At 39.7% G+C, this 15,009-nt stretch overlaps 1 protein-coding gene across 2 annotated transcripts in view; it reads left to right on the forward strand.

Annotated features, from left to right (window-relative positions):
• Window positions 1-15,009, forward strand: part of phf14 (PHD finger protein 14) — a 76,618-nt gene that overhangs the window by 6,645 nt on the left and 54,964 nt on the right. For both annotated transcript variants that reach the window (XM_086281346.1, XM_086281345.1), the window contains exon 4: window positions 1,654-1,786. In XM_086281346.1, coding sequence (XP_086137472.1) covers window positions 1,654-1,786 — 133 coding nt within the window. The remainder of the gene's footprint in view (window positions 1-1,653; window positions 1,787-15,009) is intronic.

The following is a 15,009-nucleotide window of genomic DNA, read 5'->3' on the forward strand; positions in this document are numbered from 1 at the left end:
GTGTTCATACAGTTTGTCAAAATAAAGAAAATAACTGTAAATTCAGACATGGTTGTGCTGAAAAGCATAATACCCGTGTTTAAAGGTGAAATAAAAAGATAAAGTCAAAAATGGCCAACTACACCCGGAGCTCAGAGGATTAATGTGGAGATGGAGCCCACCTACACACACACCACAAAGAGCAAAGAGGCAGAGTCATTATGAAACGCTGAGCTCAGGTTGAGTGAAGGAAAACACAGTTCTAGCATCCAAAACATTCCTTTACTGGGTAAAAAAAAACAAACCCAAAAAGAGTGGGAGGCGTTGAACAAAACACCCGATCAACAAACTCTGACATGAGGAAAAAGCGAACAAATCATTAAAAATATTGGCCTATCAACACAATTTAAAACTATTGCAACATCTTGTTTTTAGCAACACAAAAGCTTTGCATCAAAGTACAGGGCAAACTAGGATGCTGATACTGTATGCTGGCCTCTTTTCATTGCAGTCACATGCAGACAAACATGTACAAAAGCTCATAACCATGAACACACCAAATCTCAGAGTAGAGCCGCTGCTCCTCCACATCGAAAGGAGCCAGCTGAGGTGGTTCGGGCATCTGACAAGGATTCCTCCTGGGTGCCTCCTGGGTGAGGTGTTCTGGGCATGTCCCACTGGGAGGAGGCCCTGGGGCAGACCCAGGACATGCTGGAGAGATATTATATCTCTCGGCTGGCCTGGAAAAGCCTTGGTGTTCCCCCAGATAAGCTGGAGGAGGTGGCTGGGGAGAGGGAGGTCTGGGCTTCTCTGCTTAGGCTGCTGCCCCCGAAACCCGGCCCCGGATAAAACAGAAGAAGATGGATGGATGGAGGTTGAACTCTTGTTAATAACAACATGTAATTTTTATTGTTCATTTATTAAAATTCCTTTTACATTCAATTCAATTTTATTTATACAGCCCTAAATCACAATAACAGTCACCTCAAGGCGCTTTATATTGTAAGGTAGACCTTACAATAATACAGAGAAAAACCCAACAATCATATGACCCCCTATGAGCAAGCACTTTGGTGACAGCAGGAAGGAAAAACTCCCTTTTAACAGGAAGAAACCTCCGGCAGAACCTTCCTGAGCCTGAGAGAAGGAAGGCAGGATAAAGACATGCTGTAGAGGAGAGCCAGAGATTAATAACAAGTGTGCTTTAATGAAGAGAGGTCTATTAACACATATTGAGTGAGAAAGGTGACTGAAAAAGAAAATACTAAATGCATCATGGGAATCTGTTTTCTTCTTCTCTTATATGCTGGTTTAGTGTTTTATCTATTAAGAATAGAAACTCTTTTCAGGAGTGTTGTTAACGCCTGCTCCAAAATCAGAGATAATCTAAAATAAAATAACTATTTTTTAATATCTGTAATATCTAAGAGCTTAATACCATAAGTTTGTTTTAGCTTATTTGCAGCTGAACTAAATTTAAGGCAGCTGGCTTTTACATTGGCACCTTTGCTTGGTGCTCCATAATACCAAAGTATAACACGAGTCATAGAATGCCTGCAATCCAATGAGAGGTTTTGATGTCATCATAGTAAATTCAAGAGAATCAACTTCAACCGTTTCCATGAATGTCAGTCATTGGGTTTGTGACTCTGACTCTGCTCCCTGATTCCCCAGGGTGCTTTGCTGGATCGGTCCCAGACCTGGAGCACACAACACATTCTCATCTGCTGCGTTTGTCTGGGAGACAACAGCGAGGATGCAGATGAAATAATTCAGTGTGACAACTGTGGGGTGACCGTCCATGAAGGTAAGGTAGAGTTATTTCAGTATAGTGGGCATGTGCATGCATGTATGTAGGACGGTGGTGTGGTGGTTAGCACTGCTGCCTCACAGCAAGAAGTTCAAATTCACCATCTGACCAAGGTCTTTCTGTTTGGAATTTGCATGTTCTCTTTGTGTTTGCATGGGTTCTGTCCAGGTACTCCGGTTTCCTCCTACAATCCAAAGACATGCAGTTAGTGGGGTTAGGTTAATTGGTAAGCTAGGTAGCTATATACTCTTTAAATACTCTTTAGCGTCACCAGGTATAATCGTAGTAGTAAAAAATAATAATGTTAATGAGCTATGAAAGACTTCCTGTAGCAGTTTTTAGGGCAGAAGAGATGAATAAGGCAGTTGGTGGATAGAGAGATGAATGCTTTCTCTATTAACCTTCTTCCACTACTACAGACTCGCCTCTGTTTTAGTTGTTTTCCATAACAGTCAAGTATAGGGATGGGTATCGTTTAGGTTTTATCCAATACCGGTGCCAAACCGGTACTTTTGAAACGGTGCCGATGCTCGAACCGATGCTTAAAAAATGGAGAACACAAACTTTGTCCAAAAACCTCTTATGTTTTTATTTTTAGAAGTCTCTTTTTTTTCTGCAAAATGATAACCAAGTTAGCCTTTTCTGTTGATACAACATACCTCCTTTGGTTGGAACCGGTGCTTAAACAATGGCAAACACAAATTCTGTCCAAAAACCTCTCATGTTTAGCTGTTTTTTTTTTTTTTTTTTTTTTTTTTTCTGTAAAAAGATAACAATGTTAGCCTTTTCTGCAGCTGTAGGGCATATATGGTATCACTCTATCGAACAAGAAGAAAGCCGCATGTAACTATGACGGTGTTTGCTAGTTCACCATACATGCATTAATTTAATAACGTGGTTAGCCTACTCAACGTAAATTACAAACGAACAACATTAAGCTACTCACGCAGAGAAGAACGGCTGCTGCTGCCATCATCATCCTCATCATTTCTGCTACACTGGCAGGGCTAGGGGCCAGGACTCTCCTCTTTGGGTTCTTGGTGGGATGTTGCTAACTCCGGGTCCGATAACAGGCGCCACACCCTCAGTAGATGTGCTCGGTGTGAGGTCTTGCAGCAAGCTATCAAATACGGTGCATTTCTCGGCTTTTAAAAAAACGCTATGCGTCGCCAGGTGTTTTATCAGATTCAAGGTGTTACCTCCTTTGCACAGCATCAGCTTAAAGCACTTGTTGCAGGCTGCTGAGTTTGCATCTTTTGGTGTGAAGTACAGCCAGACTTTTAACCGCTTCGCCTTGGGCATTTTTAATCTGTAGCTCTGCTCTAAAAGAACGTACGTACCTGGGCCCGCCTACTATCCTTGGAAAGGTAAAATAATTGGCTAGAATCCAAAGTGTATGACATCTCAGGAAAAAAAAAAAGCACAGAAATAAAGCACCGAAATGTGCGCTGCTGGCACCGGATACCGGTACCCATCCCTAGTCAAGTACCACCTAATGTGCGCAAAGCCAGTATAGCAACGCAGGCCGGAGTAGATACTTGATTATCCATATACGCTCATCGGCTACTTCATAAGTTACACCTTACTAGTACCAAATTTAGAACTTGTTTGGCTTTCAGAATGTAGAATGTATATTCTTTTCTTTTCTTTCTTTTTTTTTTTTTAGAAAAAGAAAATTTGTATCAAAAATATTTTAAATAAAAGTTCATTTTCAAAAAACCAGTATGAGATTGAGACTAAGGCTTTGAAGTCTTCCTGGCAGTCTGCTGTGACCTCTAGCATCAGCAAGACATTTTCACCCAGAGAGCTTCTGATCAGTGGATATTTTCTCTTTTTAGGAACATGCTCTGTAAACCAAAGAGATGGTTGTAAGAAAATCCCAGTATTTCAGCTGTTTTACTCAGACCAACACCTCTGGGACCAGCAACCATTCAAAGTAAACTTAAATAACCATTCTTCCCAATTAACATCAGTATGTCCCATTGCTAGGTTTGCTTAGTCTACCAGCATATTGTCAATAGCAAGGATGAACTTCCAAGGGTCTTGTGCTCACCTCAGTGTTGTGAAGCCCAACAGTAGGCTGTAATGGAGTAAACTGATATATAACCACTTGACTTTAATACCATTTAACCATATTCTGTTCAGTGAATGTCAACCTACAAAGAAAGAAGACTGCTGCTCCTACATAATTCGGCTTCATTTAAATAATTTTTGGTCATCAGGCCTATTGAGTCAAGGTCTTTCTGATCACAAACGTTTCCATTACAAAATCCTGTTTTTACCCATTCTTCCTGTGCCAAAATGATGACTGTATTTAGATAAGAAAAGTCTGGTTTTAGTCGGCCTGTCAACACAATTTAAAAAAACAGGTATCTCGTTTGAAGTCTACACTTTCACTACACATTGAAATGGGGAGATTGCAAGGGCGCAATGCTGCAATATCATGTTTAATAGGTCATTTGATACCGATGCTACTCTGATGAGTATGCGAGTTAAAGCCCTTGTTATAGGAAGCAAATGCTTGTCTCCTCTGCTGCTTTGCTTTGTATACACAGTCATAATAAAAAGGAAGTACATCTTCTGTTCAGTTCAGTTTTGCATGGCAGGATATACCAGGTGTTAAAATGAGGTAAATACAATCTGAGATAAGCAACGGTACATGGGATATTACATCATGTCAATGTTTATAAAAAAAAAACATAAGCCAATCAGTGCCAAAATAGGTGAGCAGTGCATGATAAACTAAGTACTCCCTGTGATTCAGTAGCTTGTAGGACCACCTTTAGCAGCAACAATTTGACATAATTGTTTCCTGTATGACTTAAACACTTTCTCGCATTGTTATGGAGGAATCATAGTAAATCAAGTAAATGTATTACTGAAGGTGCTACTGACATGGTAAATGGACTGATTCTTATATAGTGTTTTTTACTCTCCTGGAGCACTCAAAGCACTTTAATGATATGACATTCTCACCAAATGTTGGTAACAACCCATGCAATCCACACATGCAAAGAAATCAATACACAAAGTCCATAAATGATGTGTAATAATGAGAAATGACACAGGGACAAACCTTTAGAAATGTAGTTAGTTCGACAACTGGGGATGTGTTCAATACTGATTTGCTTTTTACTGTAATGGTTATTTGAGAAATAGCAGTGTAGGGATGTATTTATTTATGTAAATACGATCTGGTAACATAAAAAAAACCCTATTCAGGCATCTATCTGCTCTTTGATCTTGTATCGTTGTTGTATTATTGAATCTTGAACTGTAACAAAGGACAAGGAGGGAGTAAACTTCTGTCCAGCTTCTTCAGCTGAGTGAGTGCAACCGCTTGGAAGCAAAATCAATGACTTAGTGAGTCATCTCTTTTGAATTGGAGTTCTCGGAGAAATACACAATTAAGGGTGGCCATGCATACACTCTCATTCAATTATTTCCCCTCTTGTTGTGCTTTAAAGGAAGATTTAAAGGGAGCAAGCAGAGCTCATTTTAAGATAAACGTGTAGTTATAAAGCTTTCAATGGTGCTATAAAGCATTTTTTTTACTTCTCTAAGTTGGTTTGTTAGTCTTGGGCACTCACATGTACACAGGTTATTTGATCCATTATCCTGGCAATGACATGCCTGCTGGATTTAAAAAGTGCAACTTTTGTTGTCAGGACAGTCACTCAAATGGGCTGAATTAACCCTTAACCTTGAAACACCAAAAACCTTTGAGGTAAAAGCAAGACCTGTTCTACCATCTTGGACAGTCACACTCTTTAACAACACAAACACAGAGTAGTGAAGGATAAGAAAAGTGCTGATCGCCAATTCTCCATAGGCATAGGCAGACACAAGATATTAAGAGCTGGTCTTAAATTTATCTTGTTCATATTCCTGGTTGATATTTTCCTTCTCTGGGACATGTTTAATCTCCAAAAAAGGACACAGAAGGGAAGCTTAAGTGGTTTGCAATAGAGGTTGATAAAGAAGAGGACATGGCAGCCCTTGCAGCCAGTTCTTATCGTCATCTGGAAGGACAGATATGGTGTTCATCTTTCCAGACTGTTAAAATATTGAACTTAATTGTAGAAAGAAGTTGGGCGTTTCAAATACTTGTGATTGCTTGCAGTCACACAATTTCTGATTCCAAAATACTGTTTATCTCATTTGAAAAGTCTTTTCCTAAATATTGTTTATTTTTATGGCTCTAATAAAGATGTTGTATCATTTCTTCACAAAGTCTAATCTTCGCATCTGTTACATTAACAATCTGCTAAGCTCAGAACTCAAAATGGGTGATGACTGTTGCTGTACTGAACCCCATAATAGATCGATCTGCCGTTTCTCCTAATAACATGGTGTCACTGTACGTTTAAAACAGTACATGGAAGTGTGTGGTCTTTGCGATAATTGAAGGTTGCACCATCCAGATCATCAAGAATAAGTCTTAGGTTGGGCTTAGACTTGGGGAGAAGCAACCTGTCTCTGAGTAGACTCCTTTGATTATTTATGACCACATGCGGAGGATGTTCAGCATCGTCCATAATGTCCAGCAGTTTCTTTAGTGTCGTCTTCTCTGCCACTGTCACCAGAATGTCCAGCTTCATGCCGGCCACAGAGCCAGTCTTCCTGATTAGTTTTTCCAGCCTGGATGAGTCCTCCTTTGCTGTTCTGCTCCCCCTACACAACACAGCATAGAAAGGTACACCGGCAACCACCGACTAGTAGAACATCCACAGGAGTTTCCTGCAGATGTTGAAAGACCACAGCCTCCTGACGAAATAGTCTGCTTTGGCTTTTTTTTTTATACAGGTGCTGCGTGTTGTATGACCAGTCCAGTTTGTTGTCCACCCACAGTCCGAGGTACTTGTACATGTTGACCACCTCCTTAACTGGCACTGCACCTGGTCTGGACCTTCCGAAGTCCACAACCAGTTCCTTGGTCTTCAATGTGTTGAGCTGCATGTGGTTTGTGTGACTCCATGTAACAAAGTTCCTCACCAGACTCCTGTACTCCTCTTCCTGACCATCCCAGATACACCCCATGATGGCTGTATCATCCGCAAATGTCTGAATATGGCGTGATTCAGAGTTATAGCTCAAGTCAGAGGTGTACAGGGGGAAGAGAAGGGGGGACAGCACAGTTATTGTGGTGCTGACCACAGTGTCAGACGTGATGTCCTGACAGCCTGACGTACTGTGCTCTGTTGAGTTTTTCCTGGAGCAGACGGGGCTGGATTGTATAATAGGCACTAGAAAAGTCGAGGAACAGGATCCTTACCGTGCCTTATCCTGGTGCGAGTGAGCTCTGTGTAGGAGGTACAGAATAGCATCCTCCACACCGACATCTGCCTTGTTAGGCGAACTGTAGTGGGTCCAGGTTATGTTGTACCTGGGGCTGGAGGAGGTTGAGAAAGAGCTGCTCTAGAGTCTTCATAAGATGTGATGCCGGTGCCACCGGTCGAAAGTCATTTAGCTCATTGGCCCGGTTCTTTTTGGGGACCGGAATGACGCAGCATGTCTTCCAGAGGGTGGGCACTCTCCCCAGTCATAGACTGAGGTTAAAGATTTGTTGTAGCGGCTCCCCTAGTTCAGCAGCACAAGCCTTTAACAGCCTAGGACACACCTTGTCTGGGCCTGCTGCCTTCCTGGAGCAAAACTTCGGCCATGTCCACACTAATACATTTTCATTTGAAAACACATCTTTTTCTCTCCGTTTTGGCCTTCCGTCCACACTGAGGCAGCGTTTTTGGTCAAGGAAAACGCAGCGTTTTGAAAACGCTCTCCAAAGCGTATACATTTGAAAACACAGTTTTCGCGTTGCAGTGTGGACAGAGAACCCGGAGCCTTTTCGAAAACGATGACACATTTTAGTTATGTGATGCAGTCATATGACCAATTAACCTAAGATAGCGGAAGGCATTATACAGCAGTTGTTTTGTTTGCGCTCAATTATTTCAGCCATATTAAAGATTAATATCAGTTTGTACATGCACCAAATAGCTTTTCTTTAATTTCTTTAATTCTCAATAGCTTTTGCAACTTTGTACTTTTGTGTTACTCGCAGCAACAACGCCACCTCATTGTTAGTCCATTTAAAAACCTCTGTGCTTTTCCTTGGCATTTTGCCGGGACGTTTCAGTTTCCGTGGCAGAAATGAGGCAGATCGAATCGTCTTGGTTTCACGCATGTGCAGTACTGGAACGTAAGTGTTTTCGGCCTTTTCAATGTGGACGCACAACTCTGTGAAAACAGAGGGGCTCTGCAGTAGAGGTGGGGGGGGGGGGTTGAACTCACCGAACTAACACAACAAGTCCCTCAACATGTTTGTACTCTCTGCTCATGTTGCCTTCATATTAAATAATGTTTTTCTTTTTAAAAAAACTTATTTAAAAAATTGCACTCAACAACAAACACATCCTCCCTAACATAAAAAGTCACTTTAAGGGCCAAATTTGAGACCCCTGCTTTAAGACATTATCTAATACAGAACATAAATATCTCCCTTATGCAGATGGTTTGCCATTAATCCTTCAGGACCCCATTCTTCCTTGCCGCAAACATTTAAGGTTAGAGAGAAGTCTCCAGCTACTCTCTGAACTGGTCAAACTCTACCATTTTACCTCTTTCAACCAGTTTTCCACAAGAAAACCTAAATATTCTGGGATGAAGGTAGGATCAAAGTTCACAGTTCAATTTCTTGAATACTGACAACTTAAAATCTGTTATCCTATACTCCAAAAAATTTATAAAAGCCTTACTCTCCAAACTCAGTACAGTAACTGCTGAATCATTGTCTTAAGAAAAAACTATCCAACATTTAAAAAACTTTGCTACTCTAATACATTAAGGTACCTATCTATTCAATTCAATTCAATTTTATTTATACAGCGCCAAATCACAACTGCAGTCGCCTCAAGGCGCTTTATATTGTACAGTAGATTGTACAATAATAGATCTATCTATATGTCTACAAAATCGACTGCCACCTGCTGGATTAGATGAGTTGAAACACAAATTTTGCATTACACTGATGAACCTAGAACCTATCAAAACCTGGCCCATAATGTTTTTGTTGTCCAAAGCACAACTATGCTTTTGTTTTGTTTTTCTGTTTTTATAAACGGGTTAAAACTGAGACTTTTGAGAATGCTACAGATCTCTATCTTGGTGACAGACCTTTCATAACGCAGATGAGGTTGCTCCCAGATTGGATCTTGTCCATCCCAACATTTCCTACCCCTATGACACAACCCTTTTTCCATGAGAAAATGGAAACATCAGCCTTGGCTGCCAGAGACAACACGGGAGACAAAAAAAATATCTAAGCTTGATTTTAATCCTTCATCTCCTGATAAGGCATGGCTAGGAGATCCAACTTTTTGTTAATGGACTCAAAAACACTTACCTGAATGTCGGTTGTGAGTAAGTCCTCGGCATCAGTTGACAAATCAGTCTTTCTAACTTGGTTGGGTTTTGTTTCTTGGATCTGTTGATGAAATCTTCAAGTTCTTCCACTCTGGGTGGTGCTGTCACTTGTCGTTGTATGGTTGTTTGTTTTAAAATTAGCTGTTTAAGTGTAAATAGTAATAAAACTAGTTAAGTTTAAAGCGAAGTCTTGCAGTCAACGCTACAACCTTTGAATCTTAAATTTTGCACTGGAAATTTTACGATCTGACATCGGGCTATTTAGATATGGGAAATTAGAAGTCATCCAGGCCTTTATGTCTTCACTTCAGCTAACTGATTTGTATCATACAGCTTCATGGATAAGTAAAGGTGGCTGTCATCTGCATAGCAATGCAAATCTATACAGTGTTTTCAAACTCCATGACTAGCTTTTGAAGTAAAGATACCTCAGAAATGCCACAAATTGGCGTCTCTCAGATAGATATGATTGAAACTTTGCAGTGTAATTCCTTTCATACCTATGGTGTGTTCTAGTTCTCTGTAATAAATTGTTATGGTCAACAGTATTGAATACTGCCCTGTTATCTAGCAGGACAAGCACAGAGATGAGTCCACTGTTGGAGGCCATAAAAAGAATATTTATAACCCTCACTAGTGTGCATCCTAGCACAGAAACACTGCTGACTGAAACTCGTCATATAAACCTTTCTTCCGCAAATATTTAGTTAACTCTTTGACACCTACTCTTCAAGATTAAAAGGTTAGAAACCGGTCTATAATTAGTTAAGACAGCATTAATTAATGCTAAAACTTACTTGAGCGGTCTTGTAGGAATGGGGCCTAAAAGATGTGCTGATAGTTTAGTGGAAGAAATTCAGGTCACCTCAGAATGATCAATATTGGGAGCAAGACTCTTAAGGAAATATCAGCAGTTATTAAAGTAGCACTACTCAATGATACATGTGTGGGAAGGCTGGTAATATTTTTTTCTCTCAATCCACCCATCTGTTCTCTTCTGTTTACTCTATTTTGGGTTGTGGGGGTGGGGTGGGCCTTAAGTATTTTGTTAATTGCTGGGTAGGGTCAGCTGTACAAAAGGTGTGACGCCTAAGGAGGGACACACCTATATAAATTGAAAATCACACCAGGCTCTACAAAGGCCGTAACTACTGTATATTTGCTCTCTGAATGGTGTTTTTTATAGTGATGATGTAAAGCAATACTTTCTAATCACACTGTCTAGTGGTGGTCTGACTGGTGTCTAAAAACACAATGATGTAGTTTGGTTTTGAGTTCATACTGGATCAGTAGGGGAAAAACAAAACACCTGCGCATTCAAGAATAAATACTTGAAGAACGAATGCTATGCGCCCTTGCTAAAAAGGTGTAGTACTCTTAACATACTGACTCATTTCAAAGCTCACAAACTATTTTTTTAAGATTAAAACAAAGGGCTTTAGGTCAGAGATGAAAGGTGAGTTGTATCTGCAGTTAAGACTTTACTACTTTAGTTATTGTACATTTTTCAGGGTAAAAGAGTTTCAGATAGCAGACCGTATATATGGGACCCCTGTACTGGAGTGGACAGCACTAAACCTCTGTACATTCATCAAGTTTGGCTGATGAAAAAAATGCCTCTTGTCCTGAGATTTATTTTAATTTCATACATGGTTATGTTACAGTGACAGAGATAAAAACACACGAATAACTATTTATCAAACTTATGAACTTAAAATGAACGTACTTTTCCAAGTTTTTCTAGAGACGGGGTTGGAGAAAATATTTCCAGTATACCGTAAATGAGCATTATTATTGGTAAAAAGCAAAATGTATAATTAAGTGAAAGTTATAAAAAAAATACATACATTTCACAATACATGTGAAAACGAGTTTATATTTTATTCTGTAACCTTGTACACTTTCTTTTGATGTATTTTGTGTTTGTGGAACATAAACAAAGCATTTTTTTCATAAAATGTCAATATAGTTGAGCAGTTCTCTCGGTGGTTCAGTCAACTCTACCTTTTTTTTTCCCTGCAAAGTCCATTTCTGACAGGGATAATCTTCCTTCAGGGATTATGAAGCTATCTTGTAGTCATCACTTTTTGTCAGCTTAGCTCATATTAGCCAGTAACCCATGGCTAAACGGTCTGAGCTTTGTATCTCAGTTCAAAAGGAACACCAAAGATTTGTGGCACGGTTCAACTATACATCATTTAAACCAGCACGGTGGTTGTTCACAAACCCCAGTTTCAGAGCTCAATAAGTAAAGACGAACTGCCTAGATGATCCTTTTTTTTAAGCCTCCTGCCCTTGGTACATCTTGTGGGGGCAAAATTGAGGTAGAATACATAATATTGGTGCTAAGGGGTAACAATAGATTGTGAAAACAGATTGTCCTATTCTTTAAACAGGAAAAGCTGCAGTTGTGCCTTAATTGCACGAGTGAGTTGATTCCACGGAAAAACCAGAGGCCTGTTTTAAAATTTCAGACTAGAGCCCCAGCAGCCTCTGAAGAGCAGATTTCAGAATTAGTGATTCACCATGGCACACAGCAAATGGTCTCTCAATCAGAAAAGGACGCGCGCCCACCAAACAGTGTAGAGCTGAATAAACAACTCTGTCTACCCCAGTATTTGCTTTTTATGGGCTGTCTGACTCCCCAGTGTGGCATGCAGAACACTAAGTTTTTGATTTTTGAGTCTTTCCCATTGCTCAAAAAGCCCAAAGGCTGCTTGACTGAATTAGGAGCTGGAGTGTTATCTCCCTGACAGAGGGAGAGTGCTGATTGCTGTTCTCATTGGTAGTAAAGCGCACGTATACCTGGTGTAATAGCAGCCATAGAAACCACATCAGCCAAGTAATTGTTTAGGCAGCCTCAGAAAATTAAGAGGACAATATTAAAATGTGTTTGCTTGGCTTCATCCAGCTTCTAAGTTTTTTCTCCTGCAATGTTAGTTTGCTGGGTGATTTTAATATACATCCAGACACTGTCACTAATACTCTTATGAGAGATTATTCATCATCTGTTAATAGCGTTGGCCTGCAACAATTTATTGATTTTCAGTCTCACTCTAAGGGCCGTATTCTTGATATTATGTGATGTATGCAGTGTTACTCCTCAGAACCGTATAGCATCTAATCTTTCCATATCTGGCCACAAGCTGGTATCTTTTGATGTCCATTTAATATTATCTAAGTCAAACTCTTTTCGCTCTATCATATCGCAATATTAAAAACATTGACATAACTGCCTTCTCCTGTAGAACTGACAGACAATTTATCTACTCCTGATAAACTGGTGTCTTACTACAATAATGGACTACACAGTCTACTCAGTACTTTCCATTGAAAACTTGGACTGTCTATTTCATTCACTCTGCTCCTTGGTTTACTCTGGATTTATGCAAACTTAAAACTAAAGATTGCTTGGAATGGCTTTGCACAAAGACTGGTCTTGCTGTCCATATGCATCGTCAACACGTGGAATTATAAGGATGCTCTGTCTGCAGTCAAATATGAATATTATGCAGTACTAATGAGGTCTGGTGAAGGAAATACAAGGACTCTCTACATTAAATCACCTGACAATTTTCCACCTCAGGTTTACTGCACTGAGCATTAGAACATTTTTATAGCCTTTTTCAGTACTAAGGTTAGTAACATCTGTCAGCAGCTGGCTCTAGATAATTCCACATATGGCACACTGTATGATTTTAAAGAAATCTAAACCTTCTACGTGTTGCCTTGACCCACCTCTGACTGGCAACATCCTGTTTATCCTCTCTCTCTCTCCTTTAATAACTGAGGTTATTCACTCTTCCCTGATCCCTGGGTTTTTTCCTCTACCTCTTAAAACAGCTGAGATAAACCTAACACTTCAGAAACCCGGTGAACCTCAATAAGTACAGTTCAATTGCAAATTTACCTTTTCTTTCAAAAGTTCTTGAAAAAAATGTTGTTGTACACCTTAATAACAGTCATTCGTTTGAACAATTTCAGTCTGGTGTTCTGCCACTTCACACTACAGATGAAGTCCAGGACAAAATCACAAATGATCCACTAATGGCAACTGACTGTGGGCTGTTAGCCATGCTTTCTCTATGATCTGAGCTCTGCCTTTGATACAGTGTCTCATGATATTCTTTTAAAGAGATCAGAATCGGTTGACATCATTGGCACTTGCCTGATTTTAAACCATATCTCTCAGGTTGTAATTGGCAAGTACAGTTAAAAAAAAAAAAATCAGATTACAAGCTTGCCTGTTGTCAGTAATGTTCCCCAGGCCCTAAAATCAGAACTGTTGCTAAATATCTACTGTCAGTTTGATTTATTTTTAATTTTTTAAGAGAGCGAAAACCTTTGCCATTGATGAATTCTTCCCCTTGCCACGCAGGATAAAATCCTTTTTGAGGAGCGTGGAACTCCTTAGATAGTTCCCTTCCAGTATGTAGTGAGCACCATATTGGATAGTAAATATTCAATTCAATTTGTGGTCCATAGTGGGTTGCAAAAAGAAGGCTAAATCCTCTGGGTTTCTTGCTGTGAAATCTACTGTGTGATGCAGGGTCTTCTAATCTTCTGCACACTTCGACAAAACCCTGAGGAAGTAACGACTAATCATTATCTGCAAAGGGTCTTATAGTCCCCTTCTTCTCTCTGCCTTTCCAGTACGACATGGCTATCACCTGATGTTGGCATCCAATTACTCGATGTAACTCCAATCATTTGATTTTGAGTCACACCTTGTTGTTCTCTTGTTGCGCTCTCTCTCCTTATCTCTGTATCAAAAGTTACTTCATTACTGTCGTCACACTTAGTTAGCATAGTTCACTTCAGTTTACATAATTTCAATGTGTTTTGTTTTTTTTGTTTTTTTAATTTCGATTATACCCTATATGCAGTTCCCTGCATTAGCAGGCTAAGATCTACCATTGACATTTTTATAACAAAGGAGATCTTTTAGCTGCTGTCCACTTATACAAATGTGCACGGGAGGTGAATGTGTGAGGATTGGAGGAGTATAGATGAAGTGGACATGAGAGCATACAACAGAATAAAGCAACTTGTGGCATGTTGGATGACAACATTGGAAGTTCCCAGGAAGCAGGAGCACCTTTTGCATCTTCTTCTCATTTTGTTGGTTGTGGGTAGCTCTGGGTTGTTTCCCCTGATTGTGCCAACCAGAGCCAGTTATCATCTGAGGTAGGGCTGTGCGATATGACAAAAATCTCATATCCCAGTATAAGACATTAATCGTCCTGACAACGATATAAATCACAAAAATGTAATATTTTTCTGTAAATTCTGTGAATCTCGGGCAACTTGACTTGCGTGAAGTTTTTCCAGCTGGTGTAACCAATGCATGAAACTATACATTTTTAGTCATAAGTTGTGACGGCCACCATTTTCTTTCAAAGTTTGAGTCTAAGGTTAACTTTTAAGCACCCGATGGCTCTTTTTTCTCATCTGTAAACTCTCTGCATACTCTTTCACGTGATTCAGTTTATTTTGAAAAGTCTCAACAGGATCTTGAGCTTTATTGTGAAAGGTTTACATGGAAAACAAACAAGCGGACAGCAGAGCCAAGTGATGGTTTTACCGTCATTGTTGCTAACGATAACATGTAAAAACAGGCGCTTGTCCGTCAGTAGTGTGGTTATTTTAAATATAAGAGAAAGAGAGAACTTTAAGAAATTAATATAGCCACTACAGTGACCATCAAAACGATGAAAAAATATTGCTGTAAACTGTTTATTTTACGACACCACAAAACAAACGATAGTGTAATAGGAAACAATAGACGTTTTTATATC

Source organism: Aulonocara sp. 'chitande type north' Nkhata Bay, linkage group LG22 (assembly GCF_057382095.1).
Source record: "Aulonocara sp. 'chitande type north' Nkhata Bay isolate Kocher_YH1m ecotype deep benthic linkage group LG22, A_spYH_male_GT1.1, whole genome shotgun sequence".
NCBI classification, from domain to species: Eukaryota; Metazoa; Chordata; class Actinopteri; order Cichliformes; family Cichlidae; genus Aulonocara; species Aulonocara sp. 'chitande type north' Nkhata Bay.